This window comes from Pseudorasbora parva, chromosome 15, assembly GCF_024679245.1.
Source record: "Pseudorasbora parva isolate DD20220531a chromosome 15, ASM2467924v1, whole genome shotgun sequence".
Classification (NCBI taxonomy): domain Eukaryota; kingdom Metazoa; phylum Chordata; class Actinopteri; order Cypriniformes; family Gobionidae; genus Pseudorasbora; species Pseudorasbora parva.
In genome coordinates this window covers 34,123,342-34,148,139 of record NC_090186.1, presented here as the reverse complement: position 1 = coordinate 34,148,139, position 24,798 = coordinate 34,123,342, and the positions used below count along the sequence as shown (strand labels likewise).

The window sequence follows — 24,798 nt, the reverse complement described above, 5'->3', positions numbered from 1 at the left end:
GTTACTACATAGCACCATTACAGCACTACATAGCAACTTCAGAAGACTCGAAATATAGTACACGTCATGTAGACTACTTGCTTTTTTGTCATTTTGTAATGACAGCCCAGGTCCTCTTTCACTATTGTTATATGGGGAAGAATGGCCAGTAAATTGTCCTTTCCTCCTTTTGTGTTCCATGGAAGAAAGAAACTACTTTCATGATGGAGAGTATGATAGTTTTCCCCCTCAGTGAACTGTTCCTTTAAAGGGATAGTTCACCCAAAAATGAAAATGTGATAATTATCTGCTTACCCTCAGGGCATCCAAGATGTAAGTGTGTTTGTTTCTTCAGTTGAACACAAATGAAGATTTTTAACTCCAACCGTTGCTCGTATAATGCGTGTCAATGGGGTTTGAGAGTAAAATCACATAGACATACGAATCCATATTAAACCTTGTGGCTCGTGGCGAGACATTGATGTCTTAAGACACAAAACAATCGGTTTCTGTGATAAACCAAACAGTATTTTTTTTTTTTACCTCATATCAGACAAATCTCATATAGTAATCCGCAGTGCAGTCACTTCCATCAGAAAAGTTAAAAAAAAAAAAAAACCCGCTGTGATCATAGATATATTTACGTAGATTACGTAGATGGAAATCTATATATGTATATGTGTGTGTGTGTAGTGCTGGGGAATACTAGATGATATTCGTCTGTTATGAGGTAAAAATATAACAGACTGTTCGGTTTCTCGCAGAAACCGATCGTTTTGTGTCTTAAGACTCCAGTGTGTCGCCACAAGGTTTAATATGGATTCGTATGTCTATGCGTTTTTACTCTCATAGAAATATACCCCATTGACATGCATTATACGAGCAACGGTTGGAGTTAAAAATCTTCATTTTTCACACCTCACACCTACATCTTGGATCTATCACACACCCAATCTATATCCTGACCTAAAACTGAATATGCAAAGGTTTATGGTTTAAACAGAAATTAAGAAAAAAGTCACCAAAACATTAAAAATCCCATTTTTTTCCGAAGCATTAATAATACTGGATTAATTATCCCCTGTAGCTACTGTATTAAATGAAAATGGTATACAATTTCTTATTTTCATGATTTTTAGGTTCAGTACAAGAACTCTTTCACTGCGGTAAGGAAGCCATTTGTCTCTGGGTTTAAGGTGGCATTTGCTGAGATTAATTGTAACCCTGGCATGGTCCCATTTGAATGCTATTAACATGTCTTATGTAAAACTGCCATGTTCGTGTTCAGGAAACATAATGTGGCAGTGAAAAAATTCTGCACAATCTGCACTGAATACTTATAGGGTGAGGACATATTACTGAAAAATGTCTGTAGTCTACTTTTTATTAGCAGTACATAAAGTTCATGAGATTGCTAAAACGTCTACATGTGAGCGGTATGTGCTGCTTAAGCAACCTTTCAACTATTGGTCATCTTTTTGTGTATTTTGTGAACTCCAGTATGAAGTGGGAGAGACTTCATTAACTGCTTCTAAACTTCAAAGCACTAACTGTGGGATGGCCGACCAAGGGACATGCTTTCAATGTTAAATGTTGCTTGTAATGCATTTTTGTTGTAAAAACATAAAATGCAGCTTAATCAAGGAGCTACACTGTTTATAATGAAGGGAAACAGAACAAAAAACACAGTACTCTTGAAACTTTAGTTGGAAAATTGGTTATTTAAAAACGGAAGCGTCTGTTCAGGAACCGTTTTGTGCTTATATTGGAAATATATGGCGTATATAGCGTGAGCGCAATTCCAACAAAACACAGATGGAAGTAGAAAGTGGAAAGTTCTGCGTGTGAATGCGATCTACCAAGAGCTGTGCAAGTTAGCATCTGGATTAAGACATGTTTTTTTTTAATGGTATATAATGGCGCAAAAAAACAGTAAAGTGATGAGCACAAACCTTAGTAAATCAATTGATTTAAATACTCTCTTCCCATAAATTTTGCGTCTGAAGGGAAAACTCCTACAAATGCATATTATGCAATAAGTTCAGCTGCAAAAATAACCCACGCCTTTTCAGTGCTAATTTTTTATCCTGACAGTAGTTTTTTAACGGCAAAATAGGGTTTGCGTTGGCGCAAGCTGTTAGTAAATCTGGCCCATAGACTTGCATTTCTTCTGCACGTTTTTCCAATTGTTTTATAAAAGCAAGCGAGCATGCCACAGATGTGGTCAGTAGAGCTTAAGTTGTATTTGTATTTATATATATTTTTAAATATAGTCATTCTTTTAATTTTTCCTGAGATCCACTTATAATACACAAGTCAAGGTTTCATGCATCAAAAATTGTTAACTCTAAAAAAATAAAAAAAAATAAAAAGTTAGGTTGTTCAAATCATGTTTGGCTCAAAGTATTGACAAATCCAACCACTGCGTTTAAAAGTTTAATTAAAAAATGTATACCAACAGTTGGGCGTGTCCATATTTGACCCAAGCATGGGTTAAACAACCCAGCATTTTAGTGTTTCAGGTTACATTATCATTTTCTACCTTCGCTCTGTCCTTTAGAATGAAAAGGATTGTTTTATTATTATTTTTTTATTAGTAGTTTATTAATTTTATATATATTAATATACTAAAATATAATACATTATATTTTAGTATATATTAATTTTAGTTTTGACTAAGCAACCTTTTTGCGTTTAAAATGAGCAACACTTGCTTGTATGTATTATAATTTTGATTATCCTTTTGTTTTTTTAGGCCCAATATATTTGCTGCTGTCCTGTCCTTCAACACAGCCTATTTCTAAAGTCTGCATTATATTACCTGACATCAAGGACTTATTTGTATGCTGTATCCTGATATAACCAAGTCCATTAAATCCTTGTTAATAGGCAGCCAATCAATTTCTCTATGAAGGTTACTGAGTGGAGGCTCTGTAAGATTGTGTCTTTAAACAGCCTATTTGAAGTGTTCAGCTATATTGTGCTGAAACCTTTTTTTGAAAAAAGTTGCCAGCCATCGCAAACGCCATCATTTTTGATAATTCTTTGCAAAAGTTTCATGGCCCCCTGAATATTTTGTTGTATGAATATCTGAACATGCAATATACCAAAAGAAATAACAGACTCTCTGTTATAAACAAAACACTTGAATGTGTTTTCAGCTGAAAGCTGAGCTATTAGTTTTTTTCAACCGATGGCTGATGGGGAGTGTTTTGAAAACCTGTTTGGTAACAGTTTTTCTTTTAAGTTGCATAGAAACTAGGGCTGCTCAGTATATTGTTTTAGCATTGATATTGTGATGTCAAGTATAGGGCCAGCTGCATCCCGATTCCGAAATTGTGTGATTCTCGGATTAATTGCAAAGTATAACAATCATATTTGCATGTGTTTTTAAGTCGAAAGAGTACTCGCACACTTCTTTCTGTGCGCACACTGAGCCGCACAGACAGCACGTGAACGCTGAATTCAGTTTTCTTTCTTTAAGAAAATAATCGCACGCTTAATCGGATACGTGCACACTGAGTATGAGTATCTATGTAAACACTCGCTTAGTATCCATGTAAACACAGTCGAAAGAAAACGGATGAATGTCATTTAAAATTAGTTCTGTGCATTCTTCCTAAAGGGACAGCAGCCTAATGTGTTTTGTCACCAATGGCACAGCTGTTTGTCACCAATGGTGATCAAATAGCAAAAGAGAGAGAGAAAATTATTTAAATAATGATGAAAAATTATGAAAATGAATGAATTCTATTAGTTATATTTCATTTATATAGTGAAGACACTTATTTTACATTTGATTTATTCAACTGTTGATTTACCTGAAGATTTACTTGAAAAACATAAAGCACTGCTTAAAGCGCACTGCTTGTGATTTATTATTTTTTATGCATATTCACTTCTCTAAACCACCCTAATTATTATAGAACAATTAATTATTTTCAACTAGAGCTATTCAAATCATCTGGTAAAATTGTCAAACCAAATTTTATTCAGACACCTTCAACATTTTCTCACTTTATCACATTGTTTATTCGCTATAGTTTAGAAAATGGCCACAAAATATGATAAGAACTGTGTTAAACCGTGTCAGAGCAAATTCACCTTGATAATGGCAGGTAACTTTGATAGAAAGATATGTAATGGATTACAGTCAAACAATCAGCTGGGAAGATGAATCTGTATTTAAACTGGGTCATCAATGTAGCAGAAATGTGAAATTCTTTTTTAATTTGGTGCCTTCTAGACTGAGAAAAGACAGAAAATGTATTTTTGTCTCATGGGGATGAAAGACTACAATTCCCAGAATGCTTCGCTGCCCTGTGAGGCCATTCCCAAAGCCACCAACTTGATTACTGTGACTGAGTTGGAGAAGACACTACAATTAAAAACACACTAAACTGTGTCTGTTCAATATAATGAGTGGGTCACCGCACGAGTATCACAGCACTGAGCACTAACTGCAGGAGTCAGATAAATGAGCTGATGAGCTCTCGTGATGAGAGCTGAGGTAATCGCGACTACACTCGCGGCATACATTCACAACGCGAGTTTAGTCTGGCGCGTTTCAGTTCATGCCTTTGCAAGCTTAACTTTCATAGAAATTAATTTGAGAAGTTAAAAGACTTACATTGCTCACCATAGCTCCGTTTAAATGAGTGCCTGTAGCTCCGAGAAACATGCGGAAATGGCTCCCTCTGCTGGCTGTAGTCTTTAGCCTTTGGCCCAAGCGGCAACCTCCCGCGATCTCTCTTGAAGCCAATACGGAAGTAATGTAAACTGCAATTCCTCCACTGGCCACTAGGGACAGGCTCCAGAAGGGAGCAGAATCTCATTGAGCCCCATGTTAAAATTCTCAACTTTAAAGCAGAAAAAAACATGTTTACAGCCTGGTACAACTTGTGGTTTTGGCTTATAAGGCTAATTTTGATCTTCATGACAACTCTGAGGGGGGTGAATTTTTTTATAACTCATTCGTTTACGTTATATAAAGCCTTACGGCTCTGCATAATTAAGGGCGTGGTTACAAGTGGATAGCCATTTATCCGCCGTCTAGAGTTATTGCGTCACTTCAGCTCCGCGCACATCCCGCCTTTTTGCCCATTTTCTGTTATCCGGGAGTGACACGCGATGACTCGCTCACAAGATGGCAACGCCCAGCTCGGCCATACTTTAAGCTTCAGAACGGCTTATCGGAATCCTATGGGTGACGTCACGGACACTACGTCCATATTTTTTTACAGTCTATGCTTTGGCCAAACATTCAAGAGATTTATGCATTTTATTTCTGAAAAAATTCCTCCTATGATGCAAATTGACGATATTTGCATCATAGGAGGAATTTTTCCAGAAATAAAATGCATAAATCTCTTGTCTCAGGGGGATATGAGGGGGGAAAGCACATTTATTTGAATATACTCAAGGGTTTCTACTGATACAAAGCCATATGCTAATCGCTGAAGTAACCCTCTAAGCGCACAATTAGATAATACCAATTTACTTCAACCAATGACCAAGCAATGCTTCATTTTGTTCAGTCTGTGGTGTGAAAGGTCGCATTAGCAATTAAAGTAAAAATGTAAAAAAACTAAAGAAAAACATGGTCAGGTCAAAGTGTCTGAATAAATTTGGTCCCAAATTTTTAATCAATTTTACTGTATGAAGAATTTTTGAGTATAATATGTTACTTTATTTTGCTATCCTCAACTGTAGTTTCCTGCACCAACTAGTAAAAAAGGATATCTGGTGTGTAAATAATTTTTGGAAAAATATTGCGACTAATTTTGTTTTCCCAATAACGTGCAGCCTTAATAGAAGCTACAGTTCACCTTTGCTTGCTAAATTTAGTGTTTCATATCAGATAGTTCACTGCAGGCTTATTTAATTAGTGACTGGCCTCGTTCTTTCCTTATCGGTTCATTTCCTGCGAAGAAATGAACCGTTAAAGAAACCTTTTTCTTTTCCATTGTTTAGGTGAGGACACTTTTTTACACTTTAAGTGAAGTGCAAGGTAATGTGCACTTAAAGGTAACCTTTATTCAGCACTGACTGTGGTTGTTGCACCCTGCTACACAAATGGCAGAAATGCTGAGGGGGTGGTGACACTGTACATGACTCATTGCTATTTTATGGTTATTCAGTGTTTCGTGGAAACCCTATTTCTGCCTTTGAGAGTAGCTAGGCCTTTTTAGTCCTGGTTACCTTAATAATACATGAACGGCACAATCATCACAGTGATATCTGAGGAGCGTGTCAGATTACTTCAGGAAACTTGCTGGCATTTGTTGAGGAGCCATTCATGATGGTTTCATGACCAAAATGAGTAAAGCGCCGCACACAAGCGAAATGTCAACAGCGTTTCACGTTTGACCTACCATGAGAGCCTTGTCATCTATATATAACTGACTAATGTGTTCAGATCTATACTTGCAAATGTGCCAGTACTATTAATTTAGTAGACACAAATGAAAGAAGAAGACATCATAGCAAGCGGAACAAGGCTCACTAATAAAAACACAATATACATTACCAGTGGTTGAAAAATGAAAAGTATATATACTTAAAAAATGGACTCTGTTGCTTGTATAGGACTATGACCCAGTTTCATTAATGTGTTGAGAAAACTGAGAAGTTTTCTGCTCTTGTCAGTTGTGACAGAATGGCTTACAGTTCACAGTTCCTTTTATAACGCTTGCTAATTAGTTGCACTTCTTATGATAATTACATTGATGTCAAAGGATGAGAAATTGAAATGACTGGGAAAACAGCCAGTTACCACAGAAGCTCGAGAAAGATTCACCCTGTTGAGGACATGCTGTTGGGTGAGTTTAGGAAGTCAGTCAAGTGTTTGATATCTAAGTATCTCCCACCTATTTGCAGTTATGATATTTACCAATTAGTGTTAATGCTGTAATACCTGTCTGGAGCCGAGCTGGCCTCAGTAACTTTTATGACACTTAAAAAGAAATGCATTTACTTTTTTTTTGTTATCCACAAGAATAGGGGTGCTGCAAGCAGCAGTTTTTTCAATCTCTAGTTCGTCCTTGTAAATCTTTTAGAGAAGGAGTTTCGGTCCCTGAAATGCAGCGTTATCTGTCATCTTTCAGTAATGCAGATGTTTCTGCTTTGAGGTGGTTTTGTGAGAGGTTTTAGAATTTTTTACTTTTGAAGCCTTGAGTTTTATCGACTTGATCTCATGAGAAAAGTATGACTTTGCATAGGTTTTTGCAAAACACGGAATATGTTGGCTATATTAAGCATGAGTTTTATTTTTCCCAGTACAGATAAGGCTTTAAAGGGATAGTTCACCCAAAAATGAAAATTATGTCATCATTTACACACCCTCAAGGTTTTTCAAACTAGTATGAATTTCTGATATTTTGAAGGATGTGGGTAACCAAACAGTTGAAATTATTTTGAAATGCATTTATTTTATGCTAAGTATACTACAAATATATTTCCATATTTATGTACTTAATATAAATACCCTGCAATTGTACTTTTTGTATACTAAATTGATATACTGAAAGTCTGCATTAGTTTTATACTTAATGCACTTTAGTTATCCAAAAATAGTGCTGAGGTCCAACTAAATATATGCTTATGGATATGATTGTGCTAAAGTGGAACTGTTGCAAGTATAATTTAGGTACACTTTACATATCTTGCATTTATAGACTGATATTATACAGAGATCATATAATCCTTACTAATAGTGAAATTAAAAACACATTTTAGGCTTAATATAAAGAAATGTGCATTGTGCAATAAAGAAGTACATATTGAATATACACACATACATGTATATGTTTAAGAAATATTTGCATTTATATATATATATATATATATATATATATATATATATATATATATATATATATATATATATATATATATATATATATATATATATATATATATATATATATATTGAAATAATAAATAACACATGTTCTTAAATATAAACATGCAAGTGTGTTTATTTATATAGTGGGGTAAAAAAAAGTATTTAGTCAGCCACCAATTGTGCAAGTTCTCCCACTTAAAAAGACGAGATAAGGTTGTAATTTTCATCATAGGTACACTTAAACTATGAAAGACAGAATGAGAGAAAAAAATCCAGAAAATCACATTTGATTTTTAAAAACTGTATTTGCAAATTATGGTGGAAATAAGTATATTTTCTGTAAGTCAAAGGTTTTTACACACTGTTGCTGGTAGTTTGGCCCTTTTCTCCATGCAGATCTCCTCTAGAGCAGTGATGTTTTGGTGCTGTCACTGGGCAAGAAGGATTTTCAACTCCCTCCAAAGATTGTCTATGTGGCTGAAATCTGGAGACTGGCTAGGCCACTCCAGGACCTTGAAATGCTACTTACAAAGCCACTCCTTCATTGCCCGGGTGGTGTGTTTGGGATCATTGTCATGCTGAAAGACCCAGCTACGTTTCATCTTCAATGCCCTTGCTAATGGAAGGAGATTTTTACTCAAAATGTCACGATACATGGCCCCATTTACCCCCATGCTTCACAGTAGGTATAGTGCAATTTGGCGTTCTTTCTCCTCCAAACGCGTCAAGTTGAGTTTTTACCAAAAAGTTCTATTTTGGTTTCATCTGACCATATGACATTCTCCCAATCCTCTTCTAAAAAAATCAAAATCCTCTCTAGCAAACTTCAGATGGGCCCGGACATGTAATTGCTTAAGGAGGGGGAACACGTCTGGCACTGCAGTATTTGAGTCCCTGTCGGCGTAGTGTGTTACTGATGGTAGCCTGTGTTACTTTGGTCCCAGCTTTCTGCAGATAATTTGCTAGATCCTCCCGTGTGGTTCTAGGATTTTTGCTCACCGTTTTTGTGATCATTTTCACTGCATGGGGTGATATCTTGTGTGGAGCCCCATATCGAGGGAGATTATCAGTGGTCTTTCACAGTTGATTTCTTCACACCAAGCTGCTTACCTATTTTCAGATTCAGTCTTCCCAGCCTGGTGCAGGTCTACAATTATGTTTCTGGTGTCCTTTGACAGTTCTTTGGTCTTGGCCATAGTGGAGTTTAGAGTTTGACTGTTTGAGGTTGTGGACAGGTGTCTTTTATACTGATAACGAGTTAAAACAGGTGACATCAATACAGGTAACGAGTGGAGGACAGAGGAGCCTCTTAAAAAAGAAATTACAGTTCTGTGAGAGCCAGAAATCTTGCTTTTTTGTAGGTGACCAAATACTTATTTTCCACCATAATTTGCAAAAAAAAATTTTTTTAATCAGACAATGTGATTTTCTGTTTTTTTTCTCATTCTGTCTCTTATAGTTGAAGTGTAGCTATCACACAAATTACAGGCCTCTCTCATCTTTTTAAGTGGGAGAACTTGCACAATCGGTGACTGACCAAATACTTTTTTGCCCTACTGTATATACATAATATTGTACACAGTACACACATTTTATGTAAACACACATTTAGTTTAGTTGCAATTAATCGTATGACAGCACTTGTTTAATTATGTATATCATTAAGTCTCAAGCAATATGTCAATTATAAATGTGTTCATGTATTTGTAGTATACCAAGTATTTTAAAAGTGATGTATCCCTTTAATATGCTTGATTTTATTATTTTTTTTTTTTTACTATGTTTAGCACCACATTTTACCTGTGAAATTGTATGGACTGCTCCTCCCTTTCAGCTTAGTAGTCAATATGTGCTTCACAGTCCTCTGAACTTTTAAGTTTAGTTAGGACCGGTTTCAAAACAACTGATATTCAAGTATTGCTTTGAATTTAATTATGCTGTTCTCTTCTGTTTACAGGTGGTAATAAACTGTGCCATTCCCAAGGGGCTGAAATATAACCAGGCCACACAAACCTTTCACCAGTGGCGAGATGCACGGCAGGTGTACGGCCTTAACTTTGGCAGCAAAGAAGATGCCAATGTATTTGCCAGTGCCATGATGCATGCCCTGGAGGTGCTGAACTCTCAGGATGCAGGTGAGAATGCTGTTTTCACACCATTGTGCAAAGTTTAATGACGTGTGAATTGTGTGAACTGGCGTCTGTGTTGCTAATGGCACTATTACACAGCATTCCAAAAGTGATAGTGATCCAGACACTTCGGGAAAAAATCATATAAAGAATATATACTGAACAATTAGTAACTACTGTAAGCAATTCAGCAGAATCATCTGTTTAAAGTATAAAAATATTGATAGTTCTGATTATTAGAAATAAAAATTATTGGTTGACTCATTGCCGAAGCTTTAAAGGTGCTTTAAAGGTGCCTCCGCTTGCCCCTCCCATTTGTAGCACATAGAGAAGCTACAGTGGCCGACACAGGACAAAGATGTCATCGTCTGAGACAGCAGAGACTAGCGAGCGCTCTGTAGAGCAGTCTGTCTGTTTAGGGCTACACATGACACATGAAACATGACAACACAAAATTATAACTTCACTGTAAGTGCAGCGGTGTAAGATAAAAATGGCTCGTTCTAAGGTAATAAAAACATAACGGTACATTATGTAATGACCTTTATACACCACTGAAAACATAGTTATGTATATTAAATTGCATTTCTGTCAATAGATCCTCATAAATATTACACACTGCACCTTATAATAAAAGTTTATTAAAATGAAGATGATAAAATGGTTTTAATAAAAGTGCTACGTTCTTGAAACCATTAAATGGTTAAATAAATATATAATAATTATTTTATTAGTAGTATTTATTTATCATGTTAAAGGGTCAGTTCACCCAAAAATGAAAATTCTCTCATTAATTACTTAAAGGTGGGGTAAGTCTTATTTCAAAACTGTTGTAGAAAAAGGACTCTGGTCGAGTGGAATAACAAACTTGTAGCCAATCAGCAGGTAAGGGGCGTGTCTACTATTGATGGTGAGAAGAGCTCTCTCTCTCTATGTGCACGTCATTATTCAAAACACACGGCACATGACGGACATTAGCTGAGAACTAGCTGCTTTTGCTTGAATATGCTCGTGTGTCATGTTCGCTTGTTTGTCCATTTGTGATCGTATTGTAGCTCACTTCAGCGATGATAAAGACCCGTTCATTTCCACATCATATGGAGCATCTAACCCCTCACTGTTTGTTTCAAGCATCAGCCCTCAAAATGTGTCTGACAAGTAAGATACTATACTCCCAATATATGTTTGTTTCCTCTTTTTTATGATCTATATAACCCTTATCCGGTCATAATTGTAATATATCGTTAGCTGGACTGTCGGCTCGTGTTCTATCGAGTTTTTCATGAGAACGGTTTGTGTTTTTCTGATGGAAGGGGAGACTTTTTAATTGAATATTCGACCTGGATTAGTTACACACAGATTCTGCTGTAGTCTTTTACTGGGCTACGTATGTGTGGGGCGGAGCTATCAAAATAGGGCAGAGGCCCTTTTGGGGGTAGGGGCGTGTTTTTTTTTGGTGATTTGAAATAACAACAACGGTTATCAGATAGCACTTACCCCACCTTTAACCTAATGTCGTTCGACACCCGTAACACCTCCGTTCATCTTCGGAACACAAATTAAAGGGGGGGTGAAACACTCAGTTTCAGTCAGTGTCATGTCAATCTTGAGTACCTATAGAGTAGCATTGCATCCTGCACATCTCCGAAAAGTCTTTATTTTTTTAATAATTATATAAGAAAGATGCGCTGTTCCGAGTCTTTCCGAAAAAAGCAGAGCGGGTGGGGGCGTATCGTGTGAGCGGAGCTAAATAATGACGTGTGCTCCCTGCTGCTATTGTGTCGAGTGCGTCGTAAAGCTGTGTCATCCCTAACAGCGGGAAAAAAACTTTATTCAAAATAAAAATATGGTTTTTAATCAGATACAGCCATACATCTATGATCCGGAATCACACCCAGAGGCTGCAGTTGAACAGGAGCAGCAGCAAAAACGACTAGAGCAGGACGTCTCTATGTGGTACAAGTTATACACTAACTATATAATATGCTTAGCGACTTGTGTTATTTACATATTTATACTTGAATTATATCGTCGTATTTTTGTCTTTGAAGGTGTACATGTGAGAAGTGCAGTTGTGCACGTGTGTGTGTGTGTTTACGCGTGGTTTGTGTAGACAATTGTAACGTTATTAAGCGGACTGGTTTTGCACGGCAGGCTAAGTTAGTGTTTACATAGAAAGACACGGAATAGTAGCGTATTTGAATGAAGAAGCGCGCTTATTTAGTTCAACATATTTCCCCCCTCTTTGTGTATTGTTGTTTGGAGTGCTTTTACAATACACAAACATAAAGTTACACATATAGTGGCCAGCTAAACAAAAGTACACGCACTACACATCGCATGCTCCATTGATCAATTTCTATATATAGTAATATATATAGTAACTATACGTGATCATGTTTGGGCTACTTGATGAGCATAGGCAAAAACACAGACATTTGAAGCAGTCTAACTCACTGCCCGCGGTTCTAACGTTGGGACCTTTATCGTTGGGACTGCTCCATCCTTCAGCATTAGGCGATTGGAAAATCCGGCGTCAAGCTGTGATTCTACAATAATTTTATGAAGCGACGAGAATAGTTTGTGCGCAAAAAAAACGAAATAACGATGTATAGTGATGGGCCAAATTCAAAACATTGTTTCAAACAGTTATGAATCAGCGTATTGATCCATGATTCGGATCGCCAATGTCACGTGATTTCAGCAGTTTAACACGCTATCCAAATCATGAATCTATACGCTGATTCATAACCATTAAAATCTTTATTTGAGGATTGAAAACAAACCCGGAAGAGAAGACATTGCTCAATAAAGTCGCAGTTTTTGTTATTTTTGGACCAAAATGTATTTCCGATGCTTCAAGAGATTCTAATTAACTAACTGATTTCACATATGGACTACTTTAATGATGTTATTTTTCCCTGTCTGGACATGGACAGTATAATGTACATTGAAGGAACAGAAAAGCTCTCGGACTAAATATAAAATATCTTAAACTGTGTTCTGAAGATGAACGGAGGTCTTACAGGTGTGGAACGACATTAGGGTGAGTCATTAATGCCATCAATTTCATTTTTTGGTGAACTAACCCTTTAATACTTGTAAAATCACCCCAATGCACAGGCTTTACCATAAGATTGCTGATGCTGCAAATTACAAAATATTCACTTTGTGTTTGTATTTTATGTCAGATGCTATTTAAATCTATCTAAAACAGTCTAATTAGTAAAGGTTCTATTACTGTTTTTGTTTGGCGCTGGTAAGCCCTGCAGAACTTAATTGTGTTCTGGTCTCTGCCTAGTTAGTGAGGTCACATTTGGAGCCAGACTCAGCCTATTGTGCTCAATTAATTGTAATTTAGCAAACGGGGCCTGCTCACAGGGGGTTTTGTTTTGTGTGTGTGTTGTTTATGAGAGAGAGAGAGAGTCTGGGTTACCTCTCTGCGCTGATTGGGTTTAGGGGGAGGTGCCTTGGCTTGGGAATAACAGTCTGCATGCAATCCATTTATCTGCAGTGGTTGCGTCTGCATGTGCTCATACACGTGTCGCTTTCTGCCTATTTTTCCTCTGCCGTCTGAGACCCTGTCACGGTCACAGCGGGAGGTCATCCCCATACTGAGCTCAATGTTCTTAGCGTGGCAGGGCAGTTCATTGCTGAGGCTCTTTTCCCTTTAGAAACAGATGATGCTTTGTTTTGTGGACTGGTCTCTGCTTGTCTCTTTGAGATATGGCTGATCAGTGAGTCTTGAACTGTTGCATATTGAGCTGTTCTCTACAGTGTATCACAATAGTCAGGTCATTCTGTTAACCCCATTTGTGTTTGAGGCAAGGAAGCTTTTTAAAGGATTGTTTGTATTGATTTCAGCAAAATTTGGATTTTGTTCAGTTAGGCTTTCATTATCGGAAAACAATGTTTCAGTGACACATTAATGTCACTGTAAGATTTTTTGGCTTGTAGACGACCCATGCTCTAACCAGGAGTGCATTTCCTGTACAACAATTTAACTCACTTAACTACCATATTACGGTATGATGCATTGTTGGAGAAACCAACTAGCTAGTCACTCACAACTATTTAAAAGAGTATAGAGGGTATGCATGGCACATCACCGGCAGTCTGAGTGACTGCGGTTACGACCACTGAGTGGCAAGAAGACAGAGTGGCAGCATTTATTTTCAGCGTGAGTGTCGCGAAAACTCACAAAACACATCTAAAACGGGAAAGAGCTTTGAGATTGACTCTACAGATAGGTTTGTTGAGATCTAAGGTATATTTTTACAGACTGTTAAAAACTGCAGATAAGACAAGCAAATGGATCGCTGCAATTCACAGACACAACTAAACTACAGGCAGCGAAACATGGATTTGCATGTATAATTTTATGTCAATATGTTAAATGTTGGGGTAACATCATACCCTGTTGTATTGTTTTATATTGACAACTCATCAATTAATTATTTACCATCTTATATTCTGCATAATTTGGTGTTTTTAAATAAAAAACTGACAAGCATATAATATATGCTTGTATGCATGTGTGTGTGTGTGTGTGTGTGTGTGTGTGTCTATACAGTACAGGCCAAACGTTTGGACACATTACTATTTGTAATGTTTTTGAAAGAAGTTTCTTCTGCTCATCAGGCCTGCATTTAAAATATTACATTTGTTTCCTGTATTTTTGATCAAATAAATGCAGGCTTGATGAGCAGAAGAAACTTCTTTCAAAAACATTACAAATAGTAATGTGTCCAAACTAATAGTAGTAGTATTATTATCCATAGTAATTGGATATATATATATATAAATAAAACAAATAAATACCTTTTATAAAACCATATAAGCCCTGGTGGCCATTTAGTAGGGCTGTAACGATATGCGATATGAAATCGAAATCGCAATACGCAGGTCCACGAACCTGTATCGCGATGTGAGGAGGCAGAATCGCGACACACCTCTTCCAACTCCCAGAATTATCCTTCCTGTCCAGGTCCAACTTTTAAGTCAGCAGTATGGCAACATTTCAGCTACCCGGTGGAGAACAAGGATGGCAATCGTGTAGTTGACAAGACCCACACAATTTGCCGTAAGTGTTTCAAGAAGCTGCCCCAACCGGCTGGCAACGTGGTGTGAGCGTGGCGTTTCTGTTGCGTGTCATCCGCGGGGCGGCTGCGTGGCGTTTTCTCTTTCTTTGCACACCGGACAGCGTCGACATTTCAGATGCGGCAGACAAACTGTGTGCGAATGTCTCAAAATGATTCCGACTGAAAGCAAGCACACGTAAACCCCCAGATTGGTTTAGATAACGTCTCACGTAAACAGTCCACTGAATCTTTCTATTGGAATGACAAAAAAGTGTGCGTTTAGGTGGTACTCGAGACTGGAAGAACTCCTACAGTAAACTAATTCTGCATTGCACAAGGTGCAGACAACCTTAGTCTTGTCGATGTTTCCATTGGGAAGCTTCTTAAAAATACATTTTCCCTGAAGCAAACCCAGCAGCTTCATAGCTGTATCCATGTTAGCACGTCACGTTTGATGTGGTAATTTGACAGTAGGCATACATACGGCATACACGCAGGTTCGAAGACTCGGTCTCTAGGCATACATCCGTGCCAAAATATCAAAGTGGAAGTTATCATAGCTTGCGTAGTATAGACCCAGCTCCCAACCCAACTTTGAGAATAGATTAACGGCAATATTTTTTTTTATTGCCCGATAAGTTCCCCACATAAATGTCAGGAAACACAATTCCTGGCTGCATGTGGGAAGTTTGGTTAGTTGTAAACTCGTCAATGATGCCCTTTAAATCTCTTGAAAAACTAAAGGACGACATTTAAATTTGTATATATTCGAAATGACACATTTGAGGTGCAACAATATACTGTGTCAGGATATATCGCAATACAAGAATAAACAATATGCATAGTGACAATCTGTATTGTGTACACTGAAAACCCTAATAAGTTGATTCAACTCAATTGATTTGAGTAAACTCGTTCCCTCAATTGAGTAATGGAGTCTCCCAAAACTTGTATATTTAAGTTCACTTAACTTGGTGCTCACGTTCACTGTATTTAAATTGTTAAGGGGGGGGGGGGGGACTGAGTTTCAGTCAATCTTGAGTATCTATACACTGTAAAAAATTATTTAGAAAAAAAGTTACCTGGTTGCCTTAAAATTTTGAGTTCATTGAAATTAAAATTGAGTTAATACAATGACAATTTTTTTAAATTCGACAACCTTTATTAAAATATTAATAAAAGATTTTGTAAACATATTGGGTAATTGTGTGTTTTATTTCTGATGACGCAGTGAAACATGCCAAATAGTGCTATTTTCATGATTTATCAAATTTTTATGTGGTTCAGATACAAGAATATTTTGAGTTTCTATTTATTAAACAAATTTCCTTCATTGTATCAACTCAAATTTTTAATTTCAATAAACTCAAAATTTTAAGGCAACCAGGTTACTTACTTTAAGTTAAACCAACAAAAATCAATCAAATTTTTTTACAGTGTAGAGTAGCATTGCATCCTTCATATCTCCGAAAAGTCTTTAGTTTTATTATGTTTATAAAAGAAAGAAAGGCTGTACCGGGTCTTTCCGAAAATAACAGATTGGATGGACCGTGGAGATCCACTTTTGCGACACGACTGAAGCGATGTTGTGAAGCTTCCCGTCATTTGTGCGTTCAAATCGGTTCAAATGCAGCGCTGCCTTCCCGGAATGCTATTCGGGTGTGTTAAAGCCGCTTGACGTCACCCATAGGAATAAAGTGGAGCGCAGCGCGACAGAAGTGTTGCACGGATGAGTGGATCTGCACCTTGAGAGCAGTGTTTTTGGGCGTGCATTTGCTCTCTCGCTTTGGTCGCTTGCGCGCGCACCTTTCCGGGAGAAGAGCCCGTACGGCCCATACAAGGACCTTCCTCTCTATCGACGTCAAGTAGACCCATACTCGAAAAAAACTCCCCGAAACTTTTGAGAAACTGGAAGGAGTATTTTTGACACAGAAATACTCCATTAAACGTCCAGCTTAGTTTTTGAAACTTTGTCTATGTTTAGGATGGGAATCCAAGTCTTTAACAGTGTAAAAAGCTCAGTATGCATGAAACAGTATTTCACCCCCTCCTTTAAGTTCACCAAACTGGGTACACCAGAAGTTCAGTACACCATGCTGGGTACAACCAATCAAAACTTCCCCATGGGTCCCAACTTGCATTGCGGCACGAATAAATTATGGATCTGAATTGACAAATTTTCTTTGATTCTTACTATTTGCTTTTGCTTTTGCTGTTTTGTTCTGATGTTTTTGTAGCTTGTTTTATGTTCAGAGTTGATCTGTTTATCTGAATTTTTTTAGTTTTTTTGATTGTCACCATTGTAGAGATTCAGACGCGGATTCTTGATGTCTCTGTGTGTTTCTAATTAATGCAATAGATTTAAACATTTTGTGCATATAAAAATAAATAAATTGTTAAATTACCACAACAGTGAAAGATCTCATGGCTATTCTAATTAATATTTCAAAACTATTAATAACCGCTTTGACAGCCAGAGCATTTGACTCTACACGAGTTAAGGGATTCTGCCAATACATGATGATGTTATCATCATCAATGGATAAACAACATTACTTGATGATATTTTCTCTTGACTCTTTGTTCCTTAACAAATGTGTCTCGCAAAGACAAAGCAGCCAGAGAACCACTAATGCTGCCTTCACTTGCTATCGGAATTATCGTAAATACGAGTTTCCTAGGTAAAAATTGCACATAAACGCCCTCACATTACAAAATATGATTGTGATAAGCTCGTAATCATGACTTCCGAAGTGGGAATTATCAAATTTCGAATAGCACGTGAAGGCGGCATAATATTACACAGTCAAGGGTCTAGAGCCCAACTAAAGAGAACACTTATCTCCAGAACCAAGTCCAAGCGTATTCATTTCCACCCTCGATGTAATATCAAATTTAGCATTTTAATCAAGAGTACATGATCGTGAGTTCAGTATTGTGATGTGTATCGAATCATGACATGAGGGTATCATTACACTGACTTATTGAACTATGCTGATAATGACAGAAGTTGCTACCCTATTTGGCTTACAATGCTTTTGGGAAACGCATGCCTGAGTTTGACTGTGACCGGGTTCTGAGCAGTTATTACAGCATTATTTATTTACTGCTATAGTATTTAATATTTTAAATGATCAGATTTCATTTTAGTCCTTTTATTATGTGTATTTGCCATTTATATGATTTTTATTTTATTTGTATTTTTCTTTTTTTTTCTTTTTTTTTTTGCAGTTTTGGAAATGTTAGTGCTTTAACTTAATATATTTTTTTTTATTTCAGTTAGTTGCCAATTTAACATTTCTAATTATCTTTGACATTTTTCATCTAATATTTATATTTTATTTCATATTAATTCTGTAATGAATTAATTTAGTTCACATTGACAACACTGGTTCTAAGCAGTTTTAGAGAGTTAAACTCTAAAAGTAGTAAAAATTACTAATTATTTTTTTCTGTAGCATGACAGTAGGCCACCTGTTTTCAAAACAGTGAATCCTTTCCAGTAGTAAACTATTTTTGTTCAATGAGCAGTGATTCACTGTAGTAAGACAATCTAATCTAATAAAACTAGAATGTCTCTCTCTTTCAAATAGTTAGCAACTCATTCAGTGAGTCAATTTGTTCGGATAATGCAACCAAATGAACTGGTCTCAACCTCAGACGTCATGCCCACAGATGTTGGCTGAACATCTGATGCGTATGGCACACTTATCTGGGAACACTTCAGGAGTCTCGAAGTCGTCATCTGATTGGTTGAATTTTACAGGATGTACACAAAACGTGTGTGTCTCAAGCAGCAACCTCCTCGAGTTTCTGTTGAAGCCAATACGGAAGTGACTTAACCTGCAATTCCTCGACTGGCTCACAATCTCATTGAGCCCCATGTTAAAATGCCTAACTTTACAGCAGAAAAAAAATGTTTACAGCCTGATATAAAATGTGGTTTTGGGCTATATCTAATGTTGCCCTTTATAACTGTGAGAGGGGTGATTTTTTTTTTTTTTTTTTTTTTAATAACTCATTTGTTTACATTATATAAGGCCTTAAAGTTCTGCATAATTAAAGGCGTGGCCACTTTGAGTGACAGGTGGATAGCCGTTTGTCTGCTGTCTGTTAGTCATGTTAGTCACTCGACCCTACTTTACGCTTCAAAACTGCTCTTCAGAATCCTATGGGTGACGTCACGGACACTGCGTCCATATTTTTTTACATTCTATGGTGTGTCCACCTGGAAACAAATGCCCTGACACCAACTTCTCATGAAAGAAGTGCGGCTTCGTGTTTACAACTGTGACAGTGACCAGGATCAACTAAGCACTGGAATTTCCAAAGTATGCGGAAATCACGGCTCCACTGTTGCAGTATACTTGCACAACGTTCTTAAAAGAATAATTCATAGATGGACGCCGTTATTGCGGGGACATCGACTTTACGTTTTCACGCCCCTAAACGTGACGCGGAACAAAACTAACTGTGGTTGGCTGAGTTACATGTCAGTCAGACGGCCTCTGGGTGGTCCTTGGCCAATGAAAGCTGCGATACTACTATAGATATGAACTGCTCAACACTACAAATGAACTAACTCTAGAAAATTATTCACTGATTCGTTTGGCCCACTTGAATTTGCTGAATAGCATTTCTTTTTTTGTTGGTTATGTAAATTTAGTGTTTGACCACCACAGTCATTATTGTGTGTGTGTAAACGTACCACTATAAAAACCTGCTGTATTTTCCACAGTTCTGTTTTACTTATGTATTTATTTATTTGTATCTGAGAAGGGATGAAGAGAATTTGTGAGACCATATTCATTCAAGCAATATAGAACCTGTGACTGTTGCCATTTTCCATGACCTTCAGTTCTTTGTTTCACTAATCTCACTATGGAAAGTTATCTAGTCACTGCGCTGGGCTCCTGTTATCACCACAGGAAGCTTCAGACTCTGTGGCCTTATTACTGTCTATTAATTACCTGATAGCACGGAAGTTAATTATGCAAAGCGATGTTAATTATGCATACTTTGCTGATGCGCGGATATCCTAGCAGTCCAAATCCTGACTGTTGCAGTCCAAAAACAGTGAGTGAATTAACTATGTAACATGCTGTTTACTGTGAAATTTTCACCAGAGACATGGAGAAATGTCTGCTCATCTCCTGTTGCCTTGGGGGAGAGAAGTCTTCCTCGCAGAAGTTTCACCTTTGGGATTTTTTTGTTTCTTCCCCCTCTCATCTGCCTTGCACGCATTCTTGCACCTATCGTCCTTTCCTCATTCTTTTAGTCCACTTTCTTCCTTATTAGAGGCTAGGTTTACATTTATTTGTACTTTGTGCCAGTGTTGGGGACATAATAGCTCATAATTTAAGGTAGTTCAACTACAGTAGTTGGTTACCTATTTTTATTCTCTTATGTCCAAGGCTGCATTTAATTGCAGTAAAAAACTGAAATATTATTACAATAAGAACTTATTTTAAAATATTTAAAAATGTATCTCAGTCCTGTGATGGCAAAGCAGAATTTCTAACAGCCATTATTTTATATATATATATATAAGCATCCTTGCTTAAAGTATTAATTTCTTTAAATTTTTATTTATTTATTTAAAGCTACACTGCGTAACTTTTTTTAGTTTATTCTTAGCTAAAACACTTAGTTCTTTCAAAAATATATGTGCTCATTAATGTGTATTTACTTCTTTTAAGTAATAAAGTATTCTCGTAAGTTTATAATATGCCATTGAAAATACATACGGGTGAGGGGTTCGAATGCCGGTCGCCATGTTGACCCTCCATCTTGAAAGTACATTAGCCAAAGAGGGACATACCCGTAAATTCAAGCTTTGCCTTTCGCGTTTTAACACTGGATGGCACCATGTTGAATGTGAAGAGGGGGATTGCCATGTTAATCTTGGACTAAATCGGCCACCGTAGGAGTTAAAACAAATTCAGAATTGAGAGGAACAGAAACTAATATTCACTGAATGGTCATATACATTTTCACCACTAGATGAGGAAAATATCACACAGTGTAGCTTTAACTCCAAAGTTTTGAGTCTGATACTGCTCCAAAGTTTTTGTGTGCGTATGTTTCAAATAATAAAACTAGAAAACACCATAATTGATATTACTGAATTGAAATGTATAGTGCTGAACAGCAGCTTTGAACAAAATGTTAAACCTAAAATGTGGCGTAGGAAGCAAATTATGTTTGATTATTGTCTATTGGGTTAAAAGTGTGGAAAACTGTGTGAGACGCGATCAATTCCGATGCTGTGAATTTTTATAAAACATTTTTATAGAAAAAGCAGCTTGTAACTGGAAAAAATGGACTATTTTTCAGAACCACAGAGCTACTGTCATGCCACATAACAAACAAATGAAGTTGCGTTAGCAGCATCCCTCCCCAACACTGTTGTGTGCGCTACACTATCTCTGCTCAATTGTCTAATGCCAGTAGGTACCTGGCATGGACACAGTGATTTTGGGGAATGTGTTAAACTGCACTAACCAGCCAGCAGTAGGATCCCATATGACCGTAATTGGCTCCCCCTTAATTCACTCCATTGTCAACATTAAGCTGTGTACAGCTGCGGTAGGGCTAAATGGCTGCGCTGTGTCCAGGTCTCTAAATGATCTTGTTTGCAGTATGTGTATTAGCTCTTTTACTGAAGCTCTGAATGAAGTTCATTCAAGATGCCAATAACCTTTGGTGCATGTGAGATTTGTAGACGTTTGTTTTGCGACACTGCAAATTATTTCAAATTACAGTACTTATGCGTTTTTGAACTTGAAGTCCTTCATGACTGTTTTTCACTCGTATTTATTTACATTCTTAGAATAAATCACCAATCAAGTAATTTAGTAAATTTAAGGCACTGCCGGGCAATAAAACAATTGATTTGTTTTAAACAATTTAGCTCTTGGCTATTTGATGTTATTATTTATTAACACACTTGGCATATTCATGCTGAAGAAAATAAAGAGAATTAAAATGCCCCCCCCCTGTTGATTGCACAGGCAATTGCAGTGTTGCTAGGGAGACTTGTTACTAAATCATGTCAGCCGGTGTTTACCTAGCATATTCATGAGGTGGGCTAATACCTGTCAAATACCACATGCCTCCATCCCAGAATGTGATCCACTGACTTTTACGCTGTCTAAACAAAGACTCAGGTGGAATAATGTAGTCATCTCTTTTTTTAAGACTCTTAGTTGCTGTGTTTGTATTTTTGGAGCATCACACATGGCCCGATGGGAATGTATGTGATCCGTTTGTGCCTTTTTGTTGTGCGTCATGTCATTATGTTTAGGTACTGGCCATCCTCTTTGGAGACGTTTGCGTATATACTTTGTGCAGGTTGTCTTCCGCCCCCCTGAAGGGACATGTATATGCAGGGTTGGGAAGTAACAAAATACATGTAGCTCAGTTACTTGATTAAAATACAAAACTGTATTTCATAAATTAGTGGTATTTATGATGAAATCAGTTTTCATAAACAAAACTGTTACATTTTAAATAGGTTGTAATCAAATTACAGTGACATCTGAAAAGTAATTTAGATTAACAAAGTGATTACTTTTCATTTTAATCTAATTTATTTCATTTAAACATTTTTAAAGGGATATTTCACCCCAAAATTCAAATTATCCCATGGTTTACTCACCCTCAAGCCATTCTAGGTGTATATGACATTCTTCTTTCAGACAAAAAGAATCAGAGTTATATAAAAAAATGTCCTGGCTAATCCATAATGGCAGTGAATGGCTGTTTCTGTTTTGAAGTCCATAAAAGTGCATCTATCCATCATAAAAGTCTGGGTGGTTTACACCATGTCCTAACTACACGCGCTGCGACACGCGATAAAAGGTATCTTTTCCATGATAATTCGAGTTTTTGTCCTAACCAGCCGCGACGGCGACACACGATGAATCTATTTTAGAAACGGTTTCTATTTTTGTGCGATGTAGCGGCTGGAACAACAACACAAAGCATGGCAATGTTAATCTCAGGTAGTGTTTATGTGCTTTATTTAATGTTAAAAGTGTATAATGTTACTTTGAAAATAATTTAGCACTACCTGTTTTGTCATACTAAAAGCAGCAAAGGATAATTCACCTCAGATCTTGAAATTAAACACATCGAAACAAAAGCGTTCAAACTGTGAACAACAAACAAGTATCTATGACAACGATTGTTTTAGTAACTCAGTATGTATTTTAGTAGTTTAAATGGTTTGTGAATTTGATAATGCGAGTGCCGTCAAGATTAATCTCTGGTGCCGTGCACTTGCCGCTAGAGCCCGCCCACACCTTGTTCTGATTGGCTGTGGTTTTTGAATGATTTGTTGCGTCTCGTAGTCGCTTCGCGTCTGGTGTGGACAGACAAGTTGCTTTTCGCTGGAATCTTATCGCGTCACATGTAGTTAGGACACAGTGTAATAAAGGCCTTCTGAAGCGAATCGATGCATTTGTGTAAGAAAAATAACTATATTTAAAACTTTGTCGTACGTGCGTTCACGAGAGACTGGTGTTCCAGTGTATGACGTAAGAAGCTCCGTGAGAATATTCTAGTTCTCGCGAGAACCAAGTTTTGTTTTGCTCCATCCACTGCATTTCTGTGTTTGTCACCGGAACTTACGCTAGGCCTGCATCCTACGTCAAAAGCTGGAACGAGTTCAGTCTCTCATGAACACGTGCAATAGTTAACGGAAGTTAATAAATAATAATAATGAATATATCTCTGATTGTAATTGTGTGCAAGAAGAACCTCATACACACCTAATGATTTAAAGGGTGAGTAAATCAGGGGTTAATTTTTTGGGGTTAACTATCTCTTTAATGTAAACTGTGACTGAATTTATACAAAATACTACTTAAAAAATGTGACATACCCTTGAATCTTAACTGTCTGTTGTTGCATGGATGAGCCACGACCCAATAGTTCACCCCAAAATGAAAATGTGATGTTTATCTGCTTACCCTCAGGACATCCAAGATATAGGTGTGTTTGTTTCTTCAGTAGAACACAAATGAAGATTTTTATCTCCAACCGTTGCGAGAGCCTCTATAGCCCCTTTCACACTGCACGTCAGACCCGCAATATTCCCGGAACATTGCCGGGTCACCTTCTGTGTGAAAGCAACCACGTCCTGGAATTGATTACCGAATTGAACCCGGGTTGGGGACCTAGTAACATTGCGGGGTTCGACCCGGGACGAGCGCTGTGTGAACAAAAGCAACGTGTACGTAGTTATCGTGCGACTCCTAGAGCTTGTTTTTTCAATAATACAACCCTGCAGTGCCAGAAGAGCTAGTGTGTTTTAAACGCAGAGTGTTTGTCTACAAAAGAAACTAATATTAAGCAAGCAGAAATGTGTGCAAACTGGACACAATTCGAGACCACGGAGCTTCTTACTATCCGCGCTGAAGCGGAGATCGCTCGCCATTATACGTCACATCAGGATGTCACGTGTCAACTCGACCCGGGACCGTTAAGCGTTGTGTGTGAAAGCGCACATATTACGGTATTTCGCTGGCCGTATGAATGGACCAAATCTAGCAGCCCGGGAACAAATGCCGGGTCGCATTATCTGTGTATTTGCCGGAATCGCAGTGTGAAAGGGGCTTATGAGAGCAAAAAACACATAGACATACGAATCCATATTAAACCCTGCGGCTCATGGCGACACATTGTTAACACACGTTAAGACACGAAACGATCGGTTTCTGCGGGAAACCGAACAGTATTTATATTTTCATTTTTGGGT

At 37.3% G+C, this 24,798-nt stretch overlaps 1 protein-coding gene across 8 annotated transcripts in view; it reads left to right on the top strand.

The window, feature by feature from the left end:
- The window catches only part of enah (ENAH actin regulator), a 148,940-nt gene that overhangs the window by 64,110 nt on the left and 60,032 nt on the right, over positions 1-24,798 (top strand). For all 8 annotated transcript variants that reach the window (XM_067417855.1, XM_067417854.1, XM_067417858.1 and 5 more), the window contains exon 3: positions 9,783-9,960. In XM_067417855.1, coding sequence (XP_067273956.1) covers positions 9,783-9,960 — 178 coding nt within the window. The remainder of the gene's footprint in view (positions 1-9,782; positions 9,961-24,798) is intronic.